A 23,231-nucleotide genomic window follows, 5' to 3' on the forward strand; every position below is an offset into this window, starting at 1 on the left:
TGGGAAACGCAAGAGAAAATGTCATCAGCATCAAGCTGTGTTCCCCTGAGTATAATACTAAAGTTATCATGTATACTTATATATATAAATAAAACATGTGTAACATCAAGCAGATTTTCTATGTATTGTTCTAGACATCTAAATTTGGATCTACACTGTGAAGTCAAGGAGTAATGAAAAACGATTTTCTTTAACTTTAGAGGACTTATAGAAGTGCAGCTGTGAAACAGGGAGTTCCTTTCTGAAATAAGACATGATGTTGAGGATGGGAAAGCAGGGGAAGATACAAAACTGCTCTGAAGTCATGGCTGGGACCTCTCTGATAGCTATCAGGAAGGCTGTGTCATATCAGGAAGATAAATTTCTCCCACAGAGAGAATTTCACAGGAAGCCTTTTGAAAAGAAATGTTCTCATAAGTAAATTGTACAGCTCATATAGATTCAAGGTTAAGAGGTTGGTACAACCCCTGTCCAAATGTTAGCAGGAAATAAAACTGTAATAACAGCAGCCTTTCACTGACATCAGCTCCTTATTTATAGGCACCCTAAGGAGTCTCTACCCTTCAGTGATGATAGGGACATGGGCTTTATCTTTCTGTAGTTGAAGTTACAAACAGATTGTATTACAAGCCCTGTTTTCAGGCTATGCTATAGATTTTACTCCTAAAGGTGGCTTGACCTAGAGGACTTCATGTTTACTGAAAATACTAGGAGAATTTCCCAATAGGTTTAAAGATGAACAGACCATGTATTTTTGAGATACAGATTATTTAAAAAATTACTCTTGTATTTAAAATCTCAACTATAATTGGGTCTCTGGGCCAGGCTACACAGAAGGCATGAAACGCTGTGCCAGGAATGAAGGCTGACAGTAAAGCAAAACTGTAGAAAGGAAAAGAAATCACCCAAAATACCTCTGTACTAACACCCTGCCAGCGGGAGATGGGAAGGGGGGAAGTCTGGCAAGAAGAGTAAACAGTTAAGCCATTTTTAATGAATATTTTTTAAAGGTTGTTAGGAAAATATTTTTGTAAACAAGGGAATAAATTGCTTCCAATGGCTTGTTTGGGCATCTGCCTCTGCTGGTTTCCTGATGTGCCTTGGCTGATGTGAGGGATGGGAGGAAGGGGCAGCTGCTGGCTGGCCTTTCTGAGCAGCGAAGGGCTGTGATTTGTGTTCCCAGAGCAGCAGAGAAAGCCCCACTGTGTCACTCTGCTCTTTTGAGTGGCTCTGGTTGCTTGGCATTTCTACACTTTGTCAAAGAACACACAGTGTCTTTTCCAAAGCAAGCATTTATAGATTTCAGGTTTTCTTTGTCATGCTCAATAAGCAAGTAGAATTACCCTGAAAGGACTCTAAATGGTTTCCACCTAACCTGAGTACAAGTACTCTGAGCTCTGGGCAATGCTAGGGGGATAGCTCTTGTAAGTTAACAACACAAATGAACAAAAATGAAACATCATTATCTATAAATATTAGCAACAGGTTAGCTATGTAAAAAACATATTTTCAAGCAGGTCATCTAAAAAAAGCACAGTGAAATCCAGCAGCTTCACTTATTTGCTTCATTAGCTGCAAGATTTCTCACAAATCATACACAACATTTAGGGTTCACAGCACCTTTCTCCCTCCCTTACTGAGGATGTTTGCACCAGGCTTCAGGAAGCTGATAACCTGTGTATAAACCCCTTCCTAAAGCTTAAAAAGACAGCTGATATCTGCTGACATTTCTCTGCTTCTGGTCCCTGCGGTCTCACAAGTTTGCTTGGGTGAAGGGCTGCTACCTCTCCAAGGAAGCCCATGTCAGTGAAAAAGGCTAAGGCAAAATTCAGCCCAAGCTTGAGTCACAGAAAGGCTTTTTTTGGGGCTTGGTTTCCAATCTTGCTACCTTATTTGCATACAAATGTGAATATATATACGTATAATATAGATAAACATGAAACCAGCTTGGAAAGCTTAGCTATAATATGCAAAGGGATCATACTGAAGCTTTTGGTAACTTTTACTCACTATTGCAAATTCTTTGTTGAGGATCATCTGCTCCACCAGTGATGACTCATTGTGGAAGAGATGAGGCTGCATGTGACTCCACATATGGGGAAACCACCAAAACTCATCCACAGATCTCAACAGCAGGTCATCACCTTCATCTTCCTCTTCAGTCCCTGTAAAAGAAAGAAAGAAAAAAAGAAGGGTAATAGAAAAGCAACAGCAGAAAGTGCCCATAATTGTTTTCTAGACACAGAAGAGGCTGCCATAAAACCTAATGTCTTTGGACTGGATATCTCACTGTGCTGCAGACAGGCTCTATCATGTCACAAAATGAGTGAGGTCAATTACCATGGACGGTAGCTATCCCTTTCTATTCCTAGCATGGTGTTAACTGACAGTAATACTAACAAGAATTAGTTTTCAAGGGCTGATTTCTGTGCTATGTAATGCACTAGGAGTATTTAGAAGTTCAGGCTCCCCATGGCAGTGGAGACTGGATTGACTTGTACCCACCTGCTTGGTCCTGCCAGACACTACACAATTGTAGCTGGCCACAGTGGCATCACAGAGAGCTGTGTGCCAGAGTCTTGCCACAGATACCCCCCTGACTCATATCTATTTCATTATTAGCCTTGGTAAACTGAAATCTGATAATTTCTGGTAAAATGTGAAACAAGTTTGCAATAGGTTCAAAATATAATTAGGTGGAAAATATAAAGCTGTAATGGCAGGGGTATTCTAAATGTTGTTTCCAGTGATTTGGTATTCAATTTTTGCCAGATTTAATCTTGAAGTAAAACCAATAAAAACTCCTGTGTTAGTGAAGAGTATCTGCTGCAGGCAGAAGCAAGCATGTGTGGTTATAACAAAGGAAACCTTCCATTTGAGAAATGATACAATGCTGCTTCCACTATGTGCAGACATATGTCTGCAGTGCTCTTCCGAATTGGAAAGGCAAAGTTACATTTTAGTAACTTCACCCTCAAATTACTCAATAATATTCAGTTTATTAGCAGTGTTCCTCCTTGTTCCTTTAGCATTTAAGTGCTTTTATTTAACTTCAGTGAAAGAAATAATTGTCAAAATCAATCTGCTGATGCAAACATAGATATCTTCTTACAAGCCTTTCTATGTTTTGCAAAACTCATTGGAAGAAAATGCTCCATGGATGTCACTGTTTACTTTTGTGGCATGAGGCAGGAACATACAGAGATGGCTGTTTAGTGCATGCACTTCAGCTCTTTATTTTTATTTTTCACTTCTGCAGTGTTTTTTGAAGAACGCTACTACACAAGGAGAACATTACTTTGAAACTTTCTCCTCATGTCACTGAATCACTTCACTCCCCTCTTTGCAGTGCTCTGCAAGTTCTAAGAAAGTTGCTCCCGCTGATGGGAGTGCTGCTGGAGAAAGAAAACAACCTTGTTTCCTAGGTAATTCCTTATTGAAAAGAAAGGACTGATGGTTGCTCCTTCTGTGAATGTCTGCTCCTTTGTGCAAAACTTCTGTATACTGCATCTGTTGAATGACCGTTCTCTTGTTTTTTGGGGTATGTGGTTCACTTGCAGTCACCCAGGCACATGGAAGGGAAATGTGACTGGAGGAAGAAACTTAACATAGGCTTACAAAATAGGACAGAAGAGAAAGGGGTAGAAGTTTGTGAAGCCATTGAAGATCTCTTTGGTAACCCAAAGGTAGAAAACTGAAGGTAGAGATGAAGTGGAAAAAAGTGGATATTTGACATATATAAAGAACGACAATAATTCAACATAAGATTTAGGTAAAAGTATAATTTAGAGCCTTATTAACATTTGAAATAGAGTATAGTTCTTGAAATAATGTTATTATTACAAACTATATTTTAAAATCCTATGATTTTTTTTATCCAGTTTAGTACTACTTTTTCCTACTAATTTCTTTGTAAATTTAGATACAACTAATTTTTTACCATAACAAAAATCAAACAAGATAAAGCATAACACTTTCCACTTTAAACAAAACCAACCCCACCTTGTAATGGCAGAGCTGAAACAGGAAGGTTGGAAGTTTAACATTTGGTGGTGGTGGTGCTTATGAGGATAATTTTCTTTACAAACTTTTAAAAAGAGTGTTATTTGATTTTATTATTCTTAAGTAGTGTTATTTCCAAAAAATCTTATGCAATGGTTTAATGGAGCACTTGATGAGTGTTTATATTGTTTAAACATTTTTGTCCAAGTCCTTATTCAGAGTACTGGAGGCAAAACAAGGGATTTTGAGGTTTTCATTTATTGTACAATCAACGTTCTTTATGTAACTTTCTATCTTCATTTTAATGTGAAATCTGAAAAATGCACTAGACCTACAATCAAGGAGGTGAACATATATATCTGCTCTGAGATGCAATATGCACTTTACACAGGTGGGTAATCAAAGTTTGTTTGTGTATAATAAATAATCTCATAGTTTAAAACTACAATGATAATTTAGGGGTCTCTCTTGAGCTTAAAATTTAAACAAAGTTTGAAGTGGCCATCAATAATCTCATAAATCTTAAATGCAAATCCTGAGAACATCTTAATTTCTATTGCCACAACATGAACAAGTAGAAAGTGTTTGCTAAAACTGCATAACTAATATGGATCTACTCAGGTTTTTGCTAACAATCTGTCTACAGTACATAGTTTACCAGTGCCACAGAAGGGAATGGTGGTGGCGGTGATGGTGAGATGATGAGCAGTGAGGCCGTGTTGTACTATTGTACTTGTGTGCAGGCATACCAACTAGAATTGGCATTTGTAGTACAGATGTCGGCAACATCTTTTGATGAAAATTTATAACCATTTAATCTGCCAACACATTCCCACGCTCATCTCCCTCCTGTAGTTTTAAAATGATCCAAGTTTTGTAAAGGAGAGCAAAATCACACATTAGGGAAGTCAACAAGGCACAGCACAGTGCGCTAAAAACCCATGTTGAATATCTGATACTAAAAGCCTGTCGTGGTAAACAAGCCATATTTACAGTAATTAAAGAATGTATTTCCATGTTTTATTTATAGTGAGTCAATAAAGTGTATATTGCATGGAGAATATCTGAAACCCTTCCACTAAGCTGATATGACAGAACGTCACCACCAACCTGTAAATGAAATGTTCACTTAAAAACTCAGATACATCACTGAGTACAGGCAGCAGCAAGTCCCTTAATGGAGGCAATGATATCCTTCAACTCATTAAGTAGTTCTGTGCTATTTTTGTAAGCCTTTAGACCCTTAGAAGAACAGGCACACATGGACATTCTCCTATTTTTCTCTCTCTACAGCAGTAGCAAATCTGAAATTGCTCAGCATTATATCAGCTGGGCAAGAAAACTTGTGACAGCAATGGAGGTCGTTGCGATGAACGAAGAAGAAATGTATTGGCACGTCAGGGGTTTGATTTTGTAGAAAGGCTGCATGTTTTATGCCAGCCACTGTTCAGTACGTCATAGTATTTATAATAAATTATCTCTTTCTCCACCTCCTCCCCTCCTTGAATTCCGTTTCTCTGCAGTGGACACTGTAATGACTGTACCAGCTTTACTCTGTAGATGGCCACAACCAAGCAGCATCCTACCTTAGAGCAGCTCAGAGCCTTGGGCGAGTTTTCTTTATTTTGCTGTATTACGTGTGTGTCCAATTAATCTCCAGAAGGAATAACGACACAGGCAGGTCAAGATGAAGTGAGGAGAATACTGAAGTTCTGTCTCCAAAGTTGCTCTCTAATCACAGGTCTGCCACTGGCTTGTTATATGACTCCAGGCAAGTAATTCCATCTCTCTCTACCTCTCATTTTTCTCAAGCTCTCCAGCCTGTATCTTTAGTCTGTAAGGTTTCCTGGGCAGCAGTTGCTTAGCATTATGTGCTAGCGTAAAGGGAAAATAGCCTGGACTTTGAAAGTGACAGTGATACAAATACATAATTTGGGTTTCCTTCTCTCTACTCATCCCTCAAATGCTTCCTCATGTCCCCTTCTCCCAGGGACCTCTGTACTCTCCTAACGAGAGGTGAAACAGAGACATAAGAGCTGGGTAAGCTCATCTGTTTGGTGTTCAAATACTGTCAATGAAAAGGGGAGTAGTGCTACACCTACACTTGAAGGGGTGACCTGACTTACTCCACAGCTACCTCATGGCCCGTGACAGCTGGGACTGCATCTTTCCTAGCTTTTAAACTTACCCTCTTGCTGCTGCAATGCCTCCTCCTATGCTCCAGATAAGCTTCTCAGCTTTCCCTGGCATCACTCAGTGATTGTCACCAGGTGTGGCCGAATAGGTTGACAGCTGAGGATTTTGGAGCTGGTCTTCAAAGGTGGGAACGTTATGGAGTTTGGAAAGGAGAAGGACAGGAGTTGTCTCCTTTGAAGTGGGTTGCTGAATGTGTCTTTTTTTGCCTTAGCAGTACTAGGGAGCAGCATGGCTCAGTGGCAGCAGAGGGAAGCCTGAGTGGAGGTGCAACAAAGTGTTAAGGAGAAGACAAAGGAGGAGGGAGGAAAAAAAAAAGAGGGGGGGGGGAGGCATTGTTCTGTGGAGAAATGGAGCAGAAGAGAGAAAGGAGTCATGAGGAGGAGATGTAAAAGTCCCTAATCTTCCACAGAAACACGGTGCAAGTGTGCAACTTGTTACCGCATAGAGTGTGAAAGGAGCAGGGTTTCAATACAAATTTCTTTTCATCTTGTTTTCCTTTTATTATCCCTCCTGATTTGCAGACCACTGAGATAGATAGTCGTAAGAAAATCTCGTGCATCCCATTCAATCAATTCTGTCTCTTCAGTGGTTACAAGACATGATTTTTCCAATCTTTTATATTTCATCATACCTATCATGCTGGAAAAACGTTAGTATGCCTTTTGTGGAATTATAGAGATGTTAGCAGCTGCTTTGCCTCCTTTATAACCCTAAGATTCACTACCACAGATCTTTCAGAAAAGCACCAAGGGCATCTACGTGTTCCTGAGAAGCTCATCAATGGTGTACCTTTGCCTCTTTGGACACTGAATTAGACACTGGATCCTAAAACGGTGGAGCATGTATTTCCCACTGTTTCACTGAGTCCACGTGTTATTTTAAAAGGGCATGTTTAAAGCTAGCTTTAAAATCCTGTCACCTATTTAACTGCAGCTACCTGAGAGCATGAAGTTCCTTCTTACCTGTGTGGTAAAATTTTCCTGAAAATCCAAGGTTGAAGGTAAAATTTGCAACCTGAGTGCGCAGTAAATTTTGAGTCTCTAGTAAAGCCTGAAATAAATAAGAAATTAACATGCATTTAGAAAAATGAATATTAATTTTTGGAATGCCTCATTTTAAATGTTGTGTCCAACTGAGGAGATACAAAAAAAAAAAAAAAGATCCTGTTAAATGTTTCACATTTTATTTTGGGCTCATTCTTTTTTGTAGGACTATTACAGTGAGCTTAATTTGTTCCATCAGAGTTTGATGGTCTAGCAATGCTAGTGATAAGTGACTAAGTACCAAAGTAGGTTATGGTTCTGTAACTTGGACCAAGATACTATACATTGTTTGTGGTGATCTATGGCAGGACTTGAATCCAGCCATTCAGAGGCAGCAATATACTAAATCACTACGACACCCATGCTTTGGGTTATTAACGAAGCTTGATAAAATGTGTTTAAAACCCAACATAATATTAGCAACACTACTTGCCATCCAGATGTGGAGGTGTTGGGATTTACTTACCTGCAGAAACGTTTTTGATTGTGTCTGAATATCAAATTCAAGCTTAAGTGTGAGTGAGCTAAACTCCAGTTTTGACCTATGGTGGAAGTAGTGTCCATGTCAGAAATTAAATCCCTGTTTATTTTCATTCTCTCCTCCAAGCAAAAGATAAGACCAATCTAAATGAAATAGAGGAAAAGAGTATTGCTTATAGAAGAAATAAGTGTAGTCTTGGTCACCTATCAATTATTTCTTGTACATATTTCCAGCCACTAGAGAAAGAGAAAAGATGGTTCAGACTATGTGAGCTATCTACATTTACTGTTAGTTGTCAGCTCTGCACTGCTTCTAAAGATAGTCCTTGCTGCACAGATATCTGTCCGCTTTCAATCACCAGCCCACATAATTTGGACGTGCTACATATGTGAGATGGATAGTGCATTTATCTCCCTATTGGTCTTGCCAATGTTGAATGGGTTATAAGCTCTATTTTCATCAATTTTCCGTGTCTCCATTATGTGGCTCTTGAGAACTTTTCCCATTATCTATTAATAACATTTCTATTGATTGAATGTTCATATTCTTGCACAGTTCAAAGACAAAATGAATGCAGTAGTTTACACACAGTCCGAGTCCAGCTAATGTTTCCTTTCATTTGAAAAAATTACATTTTGTATGGTCATTAGTAATTTCACTTAACATTACAGGAAAATAGTTTTACCTTTTTGCTCAACCCACTGGTCTAATTTAAATGACAACAACAACAACAAACTCTACTTGTGACCATAAACCAAAAGTATTGTCAGTCCACTGTAGATGAAACTGGGGTTTAAGCAGCTGAGATGGAGATTGATGGCCCGTGCAATCCTAGTCCAGAGCAAAGCTGAACTAAGCAGGACAGGTTTCTGTGGTCTCATGATTTATCATATTTCCTTTGCACTGCAATCGGTTGGGATGTGCTGTCAGCTACTGTCAGCATTTGCTGTAGGACATCAACTTCTTAAAGTTACTGACTCCCTCCTAATTATGCAGATATTTGGGCACCATGCATGTTGGAGAACAAGCCTCTTCTAAAGCATCATTTGCTAACAGCCGCCTTCTAAAGAGGCATCATTTGGGTGCCAAGCAGCTTGGGAGTGTAATACAAAAGATTGTCAGACAGTGTGCATCTGCCTTCATTTTTAAATAGAAACATTTATTGGGTGTTAAGGAAGATGTAAAACAAAGATAGTGGTTATCAGCTACAACAGTCACCAAGCAAATTCCTCTCCTTGCTAAAGGAAATAAAGTAATGACAGTAAATCTTGTGCTTTAGCATTAAATATTAAGACAGCAGTATGGTTTCCAGCCTATCTTGCCAGACATTTAATAAGTTGATTATTCCAATCCTGAGACAATTTCACATGTGGGACTATATTTACATAATAATAATAATTTAAATGTTCACAAAAGTATAAAACATTAGAGATCAACACCACTGTTAGCTAAGACATTGAGGAAAATCCTCAGTTGGTAAGATCTGGCACTAAAATGAAACCATTAAAATTACAAGCATAGAATCTGAGGCATTATATTTTAGAACATAATTTTCCGAGCTATCTAGAGCATTTTATATATGTTGAGAAAGACTGATGGGCTGAGCAAAATCAATTCAATTTTCCTTTGAGGAAAGAACATCTTGAGAAATTTTCATCACTTGAATATAGTATAAGAAGGTACATGAAACAAACATCATTATATCACTTCGTTTTTTCTCTCTGATTTCCCTCATACTCCCATCTCAGTAAGATGACAGAACTGTGGGATAGGCAGAAGCCTTCCAGCCCAGTAAGGTCTCATTAAAAACAGAGTGAGGATTAAGATGTAAATCCTGTAACCTGCAGTGTGTCAAGCATTTTTCTCTGTCTAAAGGGCAAATCTGTCACTCAAACTGGATTTGGCTTGGTCTTAAAGATTTTTTTATTGCAATTTCCATATATGCATATTAATTTATGGAATATGCAGTTAAACTTCATTTTCATGACCTCACCTAATTTTAATACTAAGAAGATACTGTCAGCTAAGTCAGTCCAAACTTATTTTGTCACTACTTGCCCATTTGTAGAGCAGAGGTTAATGTCTTCCACACCCTTAATATAAAAAAAACAATCTTTGTTTAGGTGATTTAGGGTCTGCCTTCCTTATTTTTAAAACATATATATTCAAACAAAATTGCTAATGACTCATACTGCCTTCACTGGTAATTTTGCACAGTAAATAGTGAGAACTTTTATCTCCTCTAGGCAGAGACTTTAATGGCATGCAGCATAGAAAAGTGCCATGTCAGGAGAAGAGCAGACAACTTTCTTGCATCCCCCTTCTCTCACTTTCCCAGGTGGGTGTATACCTGCTTGTTTGCCTGTTTATGAGGCGAGCTGCAACCACTGCTGCTCCATCAGTCCTCCAGCTCCTGGGTGGTGCAGGATAGAAGAGCTACCCATCCCTGGCAACCAGTGTCAGAAATGTTTCTGGGACTTGTGCAGCCTTCACGTGAGGCAGAAGGTATTTATTTGATCCTGAAGGGTTTTGCAGGGTGGAGAAGGGCTACTGAATTTTAACAGCTGGAAATCCTGCCCAACACCAGGTGCAAACACAGCTCTTCACACTCTGCCAGGTGGTGCTGTGCTGTCCCCAGCTCCCCTTGGCAGCCCTCTTTCCCTGGGGGCTCTCCCATTCCTGTCCCATCCCCATTGAGTGCTGGCCTCAGGACTTTGCTGTCTTCACTGAGGCAGAAATGGTAGGTGCTGCCCCCAACTTCAGCAGAAGGGAAATTCATGTGGAGGAATGTGGATTTTAAAAACAGAAAAGCATGACAAATCTTGTTTTGAGGAGAAGATTTTTGTTTTGGATCTTTCATCTGACTACAATATTTGAGTTCTATCTGCTAGTGTGTGTCTTTTCCTCACAGTCAGTGGGATTACTTTTTTTTCTCTGAGTACTGGGGCTTAAAAGAGCTGTAAGTGAGGGAAAGCTACTTGCATGTGGAAAAACAGTTAGCATTCCCCATTGAACTCATGAGGGTGTGTTAAAGCAACAGCCGGAACTCACTGTTGTTTTAGTTTTGGACAGTTAAATCATGCTAAATAATTGTCCTTCTCCAAGGAAAGAACCATGGAGCACACCTGCACATGGACAAACAAGCATGTCTTGGTGTCGGGCTAAGTAAAGTGAGGGTTTTTTTAAGGTAGCCCAGGCTGTTCTTTCAAATACAAAACCTTAATTGCCTGGAATCTCTCAAAACTCATAGGTTTCAGTGTATTAATTGATTCTTTGCTTTGTCAATGTGGCTTCTCTCTGTGACATCCACAAGATATGGTTTCTTCTTTATATTGCATTTACATTCAGCAGTCTTTTTACATTAATCCATATAATTACCTTTTGTAGATTTGAAGTTGCTGTGTCTTTATTCTTTATAATTGGTGCATCTATTAAGAAGTGGTGATATTTTCCCACTATGTCCTTGTTAATTATAACTCTATCCTTCATTTACATAATAAACTTTTTTTGGCAATTTCTGCAGTAACATTTCATGCCTAATAGGAAGCAATTTGCTTTCCTTTATTAAGTACATTAAAACTTCATGCCCCAGACATCATTGACTGTAAACATTTGATTCTGCTTAAATTTAATGCACCAAGGCATTTTGCTCTGCCATATTAGGTTTATTTATGTGCTATGTTCTGGATTGTTAGCTGCTAATGAGACTTCGGCTCTTATTGCTCTAAGGCCTGAACACTAACCTCATTTTAATGAGTTCATTATTTGCTGCCTTCTGAATGGAAGACAACAAATTTTCCTTTTAATTAAAGGTCAAAACACCTCTGGCTAAGGAAAGTGTAGAGGTTATCAAATCCTTAGAGAAGGTAAAAGAATGACTTTTTCTGATTTTGATGCCAAGCATGGGCAGGCCAGGCTGAGGTAGAAGGTGTTCCTCTGGGGACCAAAACTCCAAATCTAAGCTAAGTGATAACAACACTAAAACGTGGTACTAGTCTTCCCAAGACATTGTAAAAAAAAAAAAAAAACAACCAACCAAACCCTGAAAGTCAGCCAAAGTAATTAAAGAGGCTTTACTCCTAACCCAAAGGTCTAGGTGGATCAATACTACTGCTAAAGCATGAGCCCTTCTTTGCATGTGCAATGATTCATAGGGTACAGAGGACAGATTAATTGAACCAACAAAAACAAATCTCATATTTCTTATAGGGGAAAGTGAGGCAAATGTGATCAATATTGGGGGTTGTTTGTAGTGAGACAGAGGTATATGTCTCAACTGTGTGTTTGTGTATGTGCAAATGCATATAAAGGGGATTGGTGATTCCTTTCTTTGAAAATTCAGAGTGGAAATTTTAGTCAAACCAAAAAAGGATTAATTACAGGAATTAATACATAGATCCTTGTCCTTTGTCTAGCATTTTATACCTTGTCACCATCTTAAAGGCAGGCTAACAAACATTGGTTCATGTGCCTCTCATTTGAGAAGCTGCTCACATGGCAGACAATAGTGGTAGAGACAGGAAGGATATTTGGGAAAGAAGGGACCAGTGCCTGTGAGAACAGTTGGTGAAAACTTAAAATCTGTTTTTGGAGGCAAATCCTAACAGTTTGTGAAAAATAGACATTGTTGAGCATGAAAAATGAAATTGTCAAAATGTCCTTGTAACAGCTCTAAACTTTATTTCTGCAAAACTGAACTAAATTCCTGACTCCTGCAGGTGTTTCAGGGACCTTCCCAGAAGTCACTGAACATGTCTGAGAGCATCAGGAGAAGCCTAGGAGAGACCCAAGACTTGCAGGACTCAACACTACCCCATTGTGGAGCAGGAATCCCAACGTTTTCTTTGGGCTCCTGGTCATACATGTGGCTTTCCAGAGGCAGTATTGTGAATGTGAATTCTGGAACCAACAAAAGTTCAAGACCTTGGAGGCTGCTGTTTCTGTGGCATGGATCTCTGTGATCATGGTGCCCAGGGTCCCCTGCCTTTGTGGGACTGCACTAGGTAGAGCTGCCCAAGGAAACCTGATCCCAATTTACTACCTAGCCTGTTCATGTGGAGGGCAGATGAGAAAGGATATGGTTCTTCATGCAGTTTGGAAGGAGATCAAGGGAAGGAGGGGAAGTTAGATATTTCTGATTTTCAGTGTATCTATAATTTTCTGTCATCATGAATTATTCTATTTCCACAGGTTCATTCTAGGAAGCGCTTCTGTGTGGAAGGATGTGCCAGCATCTGGCATCCCAGGGTTACATAGCCAAGGTTACGCTGCCCCTTCACCATCTGAGGGATATGACTGAGAATCTTGTCAAAAATGGGCTAACTTGCCATTACTCAAAGTCATCATTCATTTGGGAATAGATCCTAGTGCTGGGTAGTGATTTCACTGCTACAGTTTCTTTCTTTCTTTCTTTCTTTCTTTCTTTCTTTCTTTCTTTCTTTCTTTCTTTCTTTCTTTCTTTCTTTCTTTCTTTCTTTCTTTCTTTCTTTCTTTCTTTCTTTCTTTCTTTCTTTCTTTCTTTCTTCTCTCTCTTTCTCTCTCTCTCTGTGCTTAAAAAAATATAGATATATGCACTATATGCACATTACTATTTATTTATATGTACTGTAGCTATAAAATACATGCAAATATATAAATGTAGATATTTTTTCCAGTAAATCTTTTTATACATGATGTTTATATACAGTGCTTAGTAAACAGGATTTTTGCCTGGGACAGGTTGTGCAGACAGCCTGGAGAATCTTCTGTCTTTTGGGATATGATCTGGTCTAACTCTGAAGTTGTATGCTTTGAGCAGGGGCTTAGACTATATCACCTCCAGAAATCCCTTCCAACCAAAATTATTTTAAGATTTGATGAAAATTTTCCCTGTATTTTTCACTTCAAGACACTTTTCTCAGGCTTCTATGCTACATGCTTGTTATTAATACCAAGAAGCCTTTTAATGCATTTATTCATTTTTGTTTCTAACATCTGTCCTTAATGTTTTTGCAGTTATGTAGCCCTGAGGTTCATTCCCAAGCTGTTCTGTGCAGCAATTTGCTGGTGGTCTGTGGAAAGTTGGAGTTTTGCTCTTGATTTCCTGCTGAAAATTTGCAGAGAAAAAAAGCAAAGAATACTTTCAGCAATGTTTCTTTCCACTGTAAGCAGCTGCTGCCAGGGTGTGATTTTTGATTGCCTCTTCCTGCTCTTGCTCCCTCCCTGAAATCTATGCTAGGAAAAAAATCTGACAATGCCTGATGTGGTCTTGACAATCTTCAAAGCCAATGCAATCTTCATAGGACTACCATGAAATAGTAATAATCACAGTAACCATCATGAAGATGGTGTGAAATAGCTAGTCACTGTTTTTCTGATAGGAAAACTGAATTAAATGAGAAAAAAAAAAAAAAGTGGTGTCTAGCCTGACATCACTGACAGGGTCACTGCAAAAGCAGGACTCCAGGTTCCTTAGTTTCAGCACAAATTTCTTTCATAAGTGGGTCAATCAAACCAGCTGTATCTGCACTTCTTAAAACACAAACCAGTGAGGAATTTATAAACCCAATGAAGCTGAGTCATTGATTTCTGTGTGGTGAGGATTTCAGCCCACTTCACATGCTTATAATGGAATTTTAATAGAAAACTCTTTAATACTGTAATGTAGGAATTATAAAGACTTCACATTATTGACTTACTGGCTAGATTTTGAAAGGAGTTTAGGGGTTAAAGTTAGACAAATCCTTAATGGGATTTTGAGATCATTCGTACTATTTACCCTATGCCAAAACTGACTTGAATAGCAGTTAACCAGGCCTGGGATCAATGGGCAACTGTCAGCCTTCACAGATTTACATTCCCTCTTAAGATACTTTTCACCTAGGACATTATACAAATGGTATAATTCCCAGTGTAGTCCACTGGCCGTACCCAGTGAGGCGAGCAGGGCTTTGGCCATTGCCCTGCCTTCCTGAGATATGGGATTTCACTTCTTTTTGTATTTATTTCTGTGAAGTACTATGCTAATCTATAGTGCCATATAAATAATTAATAGGAAGGTCTCTGATGGTGCCGAACACAGCCAGCTCTGTCTGAAGATCTATTTTTTATTACACAGCTATTACTTGAGTCTGTTCAGCATATCCCTTGAGTAGCTTAGTGTGAGGTCTGAGAGGATATGTGGGTTTATTTGAAGCAAGAAAAAAGTCATGTTTTGAGCTTATATGCAATATGTTTATTGCAAACAGAAGAATTATTCTTCCTTTATGAGTGGAATACCCAATTTATCAGATCTACTTCTGCTGCTATTTTGTAACTCCATCCTAAAGTCGGAAAACTGTGAGGGATCTAATTACATTTAATTCAGCACAGAGGAATGCATCTTCCAGTAAAAGTACAGCTAGTTTTAGCTGAATGAGATGAACAGGATGATACTGCACCAAAGTTACTAGCTACTAATGACTAACTGGCTAATAACATTGTTGAGAACTCAGAAGGTGGCGTTTGGGTAAATATTATAGGAGAGATGATGCTACAACAGTGACAGAGATACCACAGCAGTAAGGGAGCACCCTGGCCAGCTGCACATGTGTGAGTGCAGGCAAGTAAATAGCCATGGCAATTTTTCAGTCTCTCTCTTGGAAAAGGAATTCATAGCCAAACATCTTGTACTTGTTAGAAAATCTAGCAGCAAAAAGCTCAAATTAAGTGCAAGGGGACAGTCTAACAAGGCAAAAAGTATAAATTAAAAATAAAAAGCATTAATAGAAAGCAGAGTTTATTTTAACCAGGGCCACATAGATGAGTAAATGCAATTGCTTCCAATTCTCCAGCAGTATCTGGCTGGGGAAGATCAAAGGCATTAGGCATGGCGGTGAACAGCCACGGGACCTGCTGCTGATACCATGGGAGCAGTGTATGGCTGTGGTGGTCACCTGCTAACAGTGATTGCTGTTCTGTGTCAGCGTTATCCACTGAAAAGATTTACAGCCTATTTGGGAAATCACTGAGGCTCTTTAATATAAATCACTACTTATTCTGAAGGATTTTTTAGGAATACTAACCAAATCTGCTGACAAATCCTGGAAGGGGAAAAACCAGCACATGCCCAAACAGCAGGGACAGGAGCCGGTGGCACTTTCAGCAGGGCAGTGAAGGGGCTTAGAGCTTATTTCTTATCAATTCTGATTTTTCAAAAGCTTAAGCATTTTCAGCAAAATAAATCTCTTGAAGAAAGGCTATTCAGCCTTGGGAATCAGGAGAAGGTAATCTGCCAGCTGTAGGTGAAGGATTTTTGGTCCAGTTTTTAAAACAAACAAGAAGATCAGGAATTTATAGTCTAATTTAAATAGCTCTCCCATCTTCTCCCAGGCCACCTGCCCACTCAACTGTGGTAAGTATTTTGCTCTCTGAATGAGATCACAAGCCAGGTACAGGGTCCTTGCAAGGGCATGGCCCCTTCTTCCTTGTTTGTAATGTGACAGCAACATCAACATTAACAACGTTGCAACTGTTTACCATTTGAGCCAGAATTTCATAGCTGTAGTAATAGCTCAGCTTTCTGGGAAGGAACGGAAGAATCTATGTGACGTCTATCAACCTTTCCTCCTGTTGTTGTTGCAGACCACGGTGGAAAATATGCTCAAATGTGAAATTTCACCACTATCTTTCTCTTTTAATCTGTTCAGCTGCAATGGTTTGGTTGCCGCCAAGCAATTCAGTAAGGGCAGCCCTTCATTAAGAGTTGCTTGTCTGAAAAACAGGTCAAGTCTGCAACTTATTCTGCTGGATCCTTCTCCTTTTGGACATAAGGGTCTATTTGCCTTGTGCCTGGATCGACCTCTGGACTGAGCTCCCATACTTTCCCACCTTAGACTTTGAGTTCATGGCAGATCTCAGCGGCAGGATGCTGCCCCGTTGCTAAGCTGGTTTCTCCTGCCTGTAGCCTGCACCCAATGCAGGCTTAGAATGAGATTTTGGAGGAGGAACTGGTCCCCAGTGTGGAGGCAGCCAACCCCACTGCATGGTGTGCAGTGACAGCCTTTCCCCTGCCCAGATTAATGTCCCAACCCTTCATGGAAATGAAGGCTGTTTCTTTTTGCAGTCTGATAATTTTGCTGCCTGGGGAGGACTGAGTACAGCCTTACACTGTTTTCTGCTGTTTTCTACCCATTTCAGAGGCTGTGTGGTCTATAAAGAGCAAAAAGCCCCAGCTCCCGTGCTCCCTACAGCTGCAGTTCTCCTTGGCCAGTACAAGGAAAGAAGAGATGCTTCTTACATCTTGTCCTGTATCCACATCTACAGGAGGCAGTTGGGGTTTGTCTGTCTGTCATTCAGTTGGAGTGCTAGCATGAAAGAGGCCAGAAAGGCAGAGGCAGAACCATCATCTAGCTCTGATCAATCACAAAAAAAACCCCTTAAAATAGGTATTGAATGGGAAAACCATCCCAAGGCTTTAAAGGGACAACATCAAGATTTAAAATAGTATGTTATTAAAACTATCATGTTCAGCGATAATGATCCTGTTGCACCAAACTGTATTGGTGTCAGTCATTGTGTTGCATGTCACTAATAGTAAAACACAGATATTAATATTTCCAGTTCCTCTCAAGTAATGTTTGCGCTGTGCCAAAAAAAGATCAGGGTCTCCCCTTCTTTGGTGTAATACAAATGCATAGTGAAGGATGAGTAATAACTGCATTTTATTTTAGTTGTATATGCTATCTTTCTTGTTTCTTGGTTGTTCAGAATTGCTTCTTTAAGAAAACAAAACCCCCCCAAAAAAACCCCAACCTGTTATAGGTGGGCACTCAGTTGTTATAAATTATTTAAAGGCTGGACTAATGAAGGTTACCTTATTTATCTTCTTTAATCTATGGATTTGGATGTACTAAGGTTTAATCAGAGCGGTTTTCTGCTCCTTTACTGCCCTTGAAAATCATTTACTTGGGTAACCTTGTCATAAAAATAAAAATTCCTTAAAATTCTCATCATGGACATTTATCTCAAAATTCTCAACTCCTACCAGCATTCTCAAATTTCTACTTTAAATTTACTGCTTAAAAACTAACTGATGTATATGCTTTGTGGTGGAATTAAGATTTTTTTTTTTTAAACACACATTCAATCATAAAGGAGAGATTGCAACAGAAGTGATATATTCAAAATTCAGGTCTGTCCTTCAGTTGTCAGAATGGGCGTGTTTGCGTGATGATAGATATAACTAGTGGCTTTAAGAGGATACTTCCATATGTTTAAATGAAGAGCTTTTAAACCTTGTGGACTGGGAGGGGGAACAAGGAAACCACAGCAGTTGCTAATTCTCTGTTCCTGTTCCTGCTGTCAGTGGTAAAAAATGGGAATGTCCAAAATATCCAAATGCAGAAGGACAGAGCAGAAACATGTCTCTCCTCGGCAGTTTTTTATCTGTGAGCAGATATTTTTAAACTCATGCTCAGTGTGCAGACTTTTCCAGTTTCGTTGTCTTTCTTATCATTAACTGCTATTTTTCCTTAAAGCCCCTTCTAAAGTATGGAATGGGAATCTCAAATCATTCACTCAAATTGTTTATATATACCTTTCACATCACCTCTAGCACCTATGCACCAGCTGTGTCTGTGGTCTGTTATTTTTTTCCCCTTTGTAAGTCTGCCCATTTCCAACCCTCTCTGTAAAAATCAGAAATCAGTGAGTCTAAGTTGATGGGATACTGAGGAGTACCATAGAATCATAGAATTTTTTAGGTTGGAAAAGACCCTTAAGATCATCAAGTCCAGCCATTCACCCAACACCGCCAAGTCCACCACTAAACCATGTCCCCAAGTGCCCTAAGTGCCACGTCTACATGTCTTTTAAATACCTTCAGGGATGGTGACTCAACCACTTCCCTGGGCAGTGCAGAGCAGATGCTGGGGCAGGCCCAGCACTTCTGCCAGCAGCTACAAAAACCCAAGCCCCTGTGGACCCCATAAACACTGATGGTTGTGCTGAGGTGCTCCCACAAACTTTGGAGATGGGTGAGAGCAAGAAGACAGGCAGGCAGCAGTTGTTGTCCTTTTCCAGTCTAGCCTTGCCCATCTATTTCACTGTTCTGTACGAGGGGGAGAGGAAGGTAGATCCTGAATATGTAGAAAAAGTCACACTTGGTTGCACTGTAAGTGAGAGCATACCTTGCAGCAAATTTATAAAACCATTTTCTGGTATTCTTTCTGGGCAAAGTAAATGCCTTAAGATTGAGAAAGGGCTGTCTTTTAAATTATTGTGGAATATTTCTTGACCAAGTTACAAGTAAAATGTCTGTATCACACAGTCTCCTTTGTGTTTACTTCCAATGATCTAGGAATGCTTCTATTTTACAGAAAAACCAAATTCTAGTTCATCAATCTGTTAGATTTATAGGTCCTCTTTTATCCTCAATGTATTACAATTAGAAATCTAACTGCAGTCTGTTAAAAGTGTAACTGTACTAGAACTGGAGTCCCTAAAATTGAGTAACTCACAAAAATCTGTGTCAAAATTACAATTTTCTTTGTTCTAGAACAAAAAGATGCCTCACTAGAAAACTCCTATCACCTAGCTTTCCCTGGTAGTGTTGTGGAGAGTTCCATGTTTTCATCAGTTATTCTGAAAACTGGAGTTTGCAAAATCTTGACAGGCAAAGATGTGCTTTAAAAATTGCTAGGATTAAGTGTTGCTTTTTAATATTTTAGAGATGTTTGATACTTCTCTAGCAGAGCTTAACTTTTTTGACCCTTATTCCTTCTTTGTGATGCTGTCTTGCATTATCTAGGGAGCTCACTTCAGTGTTTTGATCATGTTTGTTAATTGGAATTGGAAATTTCTGTAAAATGAAAAGGGACTTGAAAGGCAAATGTTCTTGCTTTACACCATGCTCATCTCTTTTTACCAGAGATCAAACTGCTTCTGTCACCCCACGTCCTTCAAGTTTAGAGTAGAGGGAGATAAGGCCTGTTTTGTCCTCAAGGAATACTTCAAAATCCCTCCATCCCAGAAAATCCTCCTGCTTATCACTGCTTTATTATCTTTCCCAGTACCTGAAGACAGCATAGTAAGTTGTCCAGAGAAGGAAGCTGGAAGATCCAAAGCAAATGGCAACGCCCATGGTAAGTTTCTATTCAATGCTCTTGAATAGAAACATCAAAGGCCAGTATGTTCTTCAATAAAATCAAGCCAGATCACCAAATGAGGCTGACAAATTTGAAATTGACCATTTCAGAAGTTTCAGTAGGTTACTTTTTCATAAAACTAAGTAATTTTAGGTAAAGTTGAGAACAAATCTCTCTAAGAGCCAGAGGAAATGCTACAGGTCATAGATGTATAATTAAAAAGTATCACCCTACCTTTCCAAAAAGGGGGAAAATTATACTCAGAGCAAAACTGAAGTACTGTCCTTCTTCAGATCACTCTAGATTAGAGACTTGAAAAAAACTCAAACCTGTACCCTTGAGAAATTCAAGTGGTATAATGTAATTGTTGAAAATATGAAGAAGTCTTTCAGCCCTTCCAGTGACTTCCTAGGAAGGAAACTTTTGATAACAGGGAGTCCTTCTACCTGGCACCACAACACAAGGCAGATCCAGGGGCAGCAGATAAGTCCAGGCTTCTGCTGGTTGTGACAGATGAAGCTGGATGCCCAGATTGTTGTATGAGTTTCTGCACCCTGTGTTATTTAGGATGTCACACCAAATTAACCCAATGGTCCCTTCTGGCCTTCCCAGCTTAACCTTGTGTAGGTGCTTGTGGCAAGCCAACCCGTCCCAAGCCCCCTGTGTGGGGAATAGGACTGACTGGCTCCCTGGGCTCTGGAAAAGACCCTGAGCAAGGAGAGTAGCTGCTTCCTCACCCCATCAGTGGAAGGTCTGGCAGGGAATTTCAGCCACCAGAGAGAAAAAGAGCTTTCGGGTAAATTTCCTACCGTCTGATGGAGCTCATCCCTTTCTAGATACTGCTAAATCATTCTTGACAGGAATGACTTATCCCCAGGGCTTCTAAAACTGCTTCTAACAAACAACCTTTTTTGGTATTGGAATGCAATGAATTTCCCCAAGCATTGTGCACCTACAGAGTATTTTGTGTTAGAAAGGTATGCTTGTGCTCTCTTTAAGCTCCCTATCCCTGATTTTCTAAATTACACAGGATGAATTCCGTGCTATGGCGTAAATACACAAAGTGAACTATTTGGAAGGGAGAGTAAACATTTCTAGCAAACATTTTTTAATCGGAGATTGTTTACTGATGTCTTTTATGACATGTTTTCTTGGCTGCTTGGGAGAGAATGGGAACATAATTTCAAAGTTCCTTATTTTTTTCCTCAAATTATCAGTTGCATGAGAACACATTCCCATAGTATATAGAGCCTTCCACATGGAATAGTTTTTGATGAAAGATTCAGCCCACACTCTAGAAAGAGGGTATGTCTTCCAAATGTAATAATGTCTGATGACAATAACAATACCACAGTGAAAATCAGTGTTTCTAATGATCCTTTTGTAAGTCTCACAATACTTGAAATTTTTGTTCTTTCTCTGTACTCACAGATATGAAAATACCAGCTGTCAATCTTTATAGTAAATAAGTTTCTAGCACTGAGGAACAGTGAAGAAATCTAAGCTGACCAGCACATTAAATGCTTGCATAGTATTATCCCAGAAAACAAAAGACGCACAGGAAAGCTGGGGAGGGGGGAAATCGGTTTTTGTTTAAAAAGTTTTCCTGTTTCAAAGCCTTCACATGCACTTTGGTGGCAGGCAGAAAGCGACATTACTGAGCCAGTTAACTTTTAATCCAGTTGCTTTTGATCTTAGTCATTATAGGTGGTATTTTTCTCTCTAAATATTCTCATTGAAAACTGTGTAGCTACTTGCAGTGTAAAACATGAATCCATGTAACTTAGGATCATTAAACTCAGAAAAATATATTCAGCACAGTATCAACCTTTTAATTATAGGTGTTACACTAAATTTCCACTCACTTCTGAAGTGAGAGGTTCTATTACTCTCCTAGCTGTGGGGGAGTGCCATAATTTTATTTTATATGGAATAGCTGTTTAAAAATCATAACTACTGGGTTGTTCTGATAGGTTTTGCTTGGCTAATGCTCCGCTACCCAAATGGGATTGTTTGACCAGGTGTACATTCAACTCCTGAAGAGTTTGCAACTGTAAGATGAGAAACAGCTAAAATATAGTTGGTATTTTTCCATTGTGGAAAATCCTCCTGATTCCTCAAGCTCTTCTACAGGCTCTGCATTCTCCCTTCTTTGCCCCCTCTCTCCTCTGCTGGGTTTAGCATACCTCAAGCCTTTGCTGTCTGAAGCTATAGCACCATCAAGCAGCCACTGAAATTACTAAATTCAGAATATTTCTATATGATGAATATCAGCTGGGTTTGGTCAGTTTAATGGCTGAAGAATATTAGAAGACCGATTTTAACTGTCCTACAGTGAGCTTTTCCAGCCTTTTGCATACATGTACATCTACTGGCATATACCTGTGTCTATATATGTTACGATGAACTGTATCTTTTCACATTTACAAGCTCATCCTCTTACACTGGCATAGCACAGAATATTGCCCAGTATAGCAACAGGAGAAAGCGAGGACAAGTGCTTATGAAATTACATGATTCAGCCAAAATTTTTCACCCAACACATTTAGTCAGTTAAACAGTTTCATGTGATTTTGCTCTAGCCTGGAGAGTACTCAAAGGGTATTCAACCAGCACCACGCTGTCCTGTTGTACCCTTGTGTCAATGGATGGACTTGCATTGCCTTCAGAGAATGCCCAGTGCAATATACAGGGGCCTGTTGGCCGTGCCCCCAATGTAAACCATAACAATGGCAAAAGAGTATAAATTCGCTTTTCTAAAGACAGTTTCTTTTCCCCTATGGCTTAGTCCACTGTAGTATCGGCTGTTAACACACGAGAGAAGAGAGGGGAGTTTCCTTCATGAAATCTTGGAATGAGAGACAAAGAGTAAATTGAGTGTAGGTAATTCTGCATCCAAATCTCAGCTGAGATCCTAATCATTGGAAATTTCTCCTTTCAGCGTCATCCTAAACTCCTGAAATCAATGTGTGTATCATAAACTCAAAATGTTTCCTTATATTAAGCACACAAATGACAAGGTGTCACTAGTCCGAGGCTTTGCCTCTTGTAGCTGAGCTTTGAAATGTACTTGCTGCTGAGAGTAAATCCCCTCTGGTCTTTAACACAGAGCTGCTCTGTAACACCCACCTTGCAATATTTACAGCAGTGATGGGTAGCTTTTATTTCCTGATAATGTACTGGCAGCATGTTCCCAGTTACAACTGAAATAATAGTGAAAGCATATGGGAAACCTTATTCCCTTTCCTAATAACAAATACAGTGGAATTACACTTTATAATACCACAGACATATTTGTTTATGATGCACATAAATCTTGGGATATGTTACTAGGAAGACACATGCAGAGCTTTTTTATTAAAGAACTCACACTCTGCAGCTGAACCTGTTTTTTTTAAAAAGAAA

At 39.3% G+C, this 23,231-nt stretch overlaps 1 protein-coding gene across 1 annotated transcript in view; it reads right to left on the bottom strand.

Moving 5' to 3' along the window:
• Window positions 1-23,231, bottom strand: part of NDST4 (N-deacetylase and N-sulfotransferase 4) — a 108,440-nt gene that overhangs the window by 53,742 nt on the left and 31,467 nt on the right. The window contains exons 3-4 of the mRNA XM_074823553.1: window positions 7,161-7,248; window positions 2,011-2,165 (exon numbers count right to left, since the gene is read on the bottom strand). Coding sequence (XP_074679654.1) covers window positions 2,011-2,165; window positions 7,161-7,248 — 243 coding nt within the window. The remainder of the gene's footprint in view (window positions 1-2,010; window positions 2,166-7,160; window positions 7,249-23,231) is intronic.

The sequence above is a fragment of the Strix aluco genome, chromosome 4 (genome assembly GCF_031877795.1).
Source record: "Strix aluco isolate bStrAlu1 chromosome 4, bStrAlu1.hap1, whole genome shotgun sequence".
NCBI lineage: Eukaryota > Metazoa > Chordata > Aves > Strigiformes > Strigidae > Strix > Strix aluco.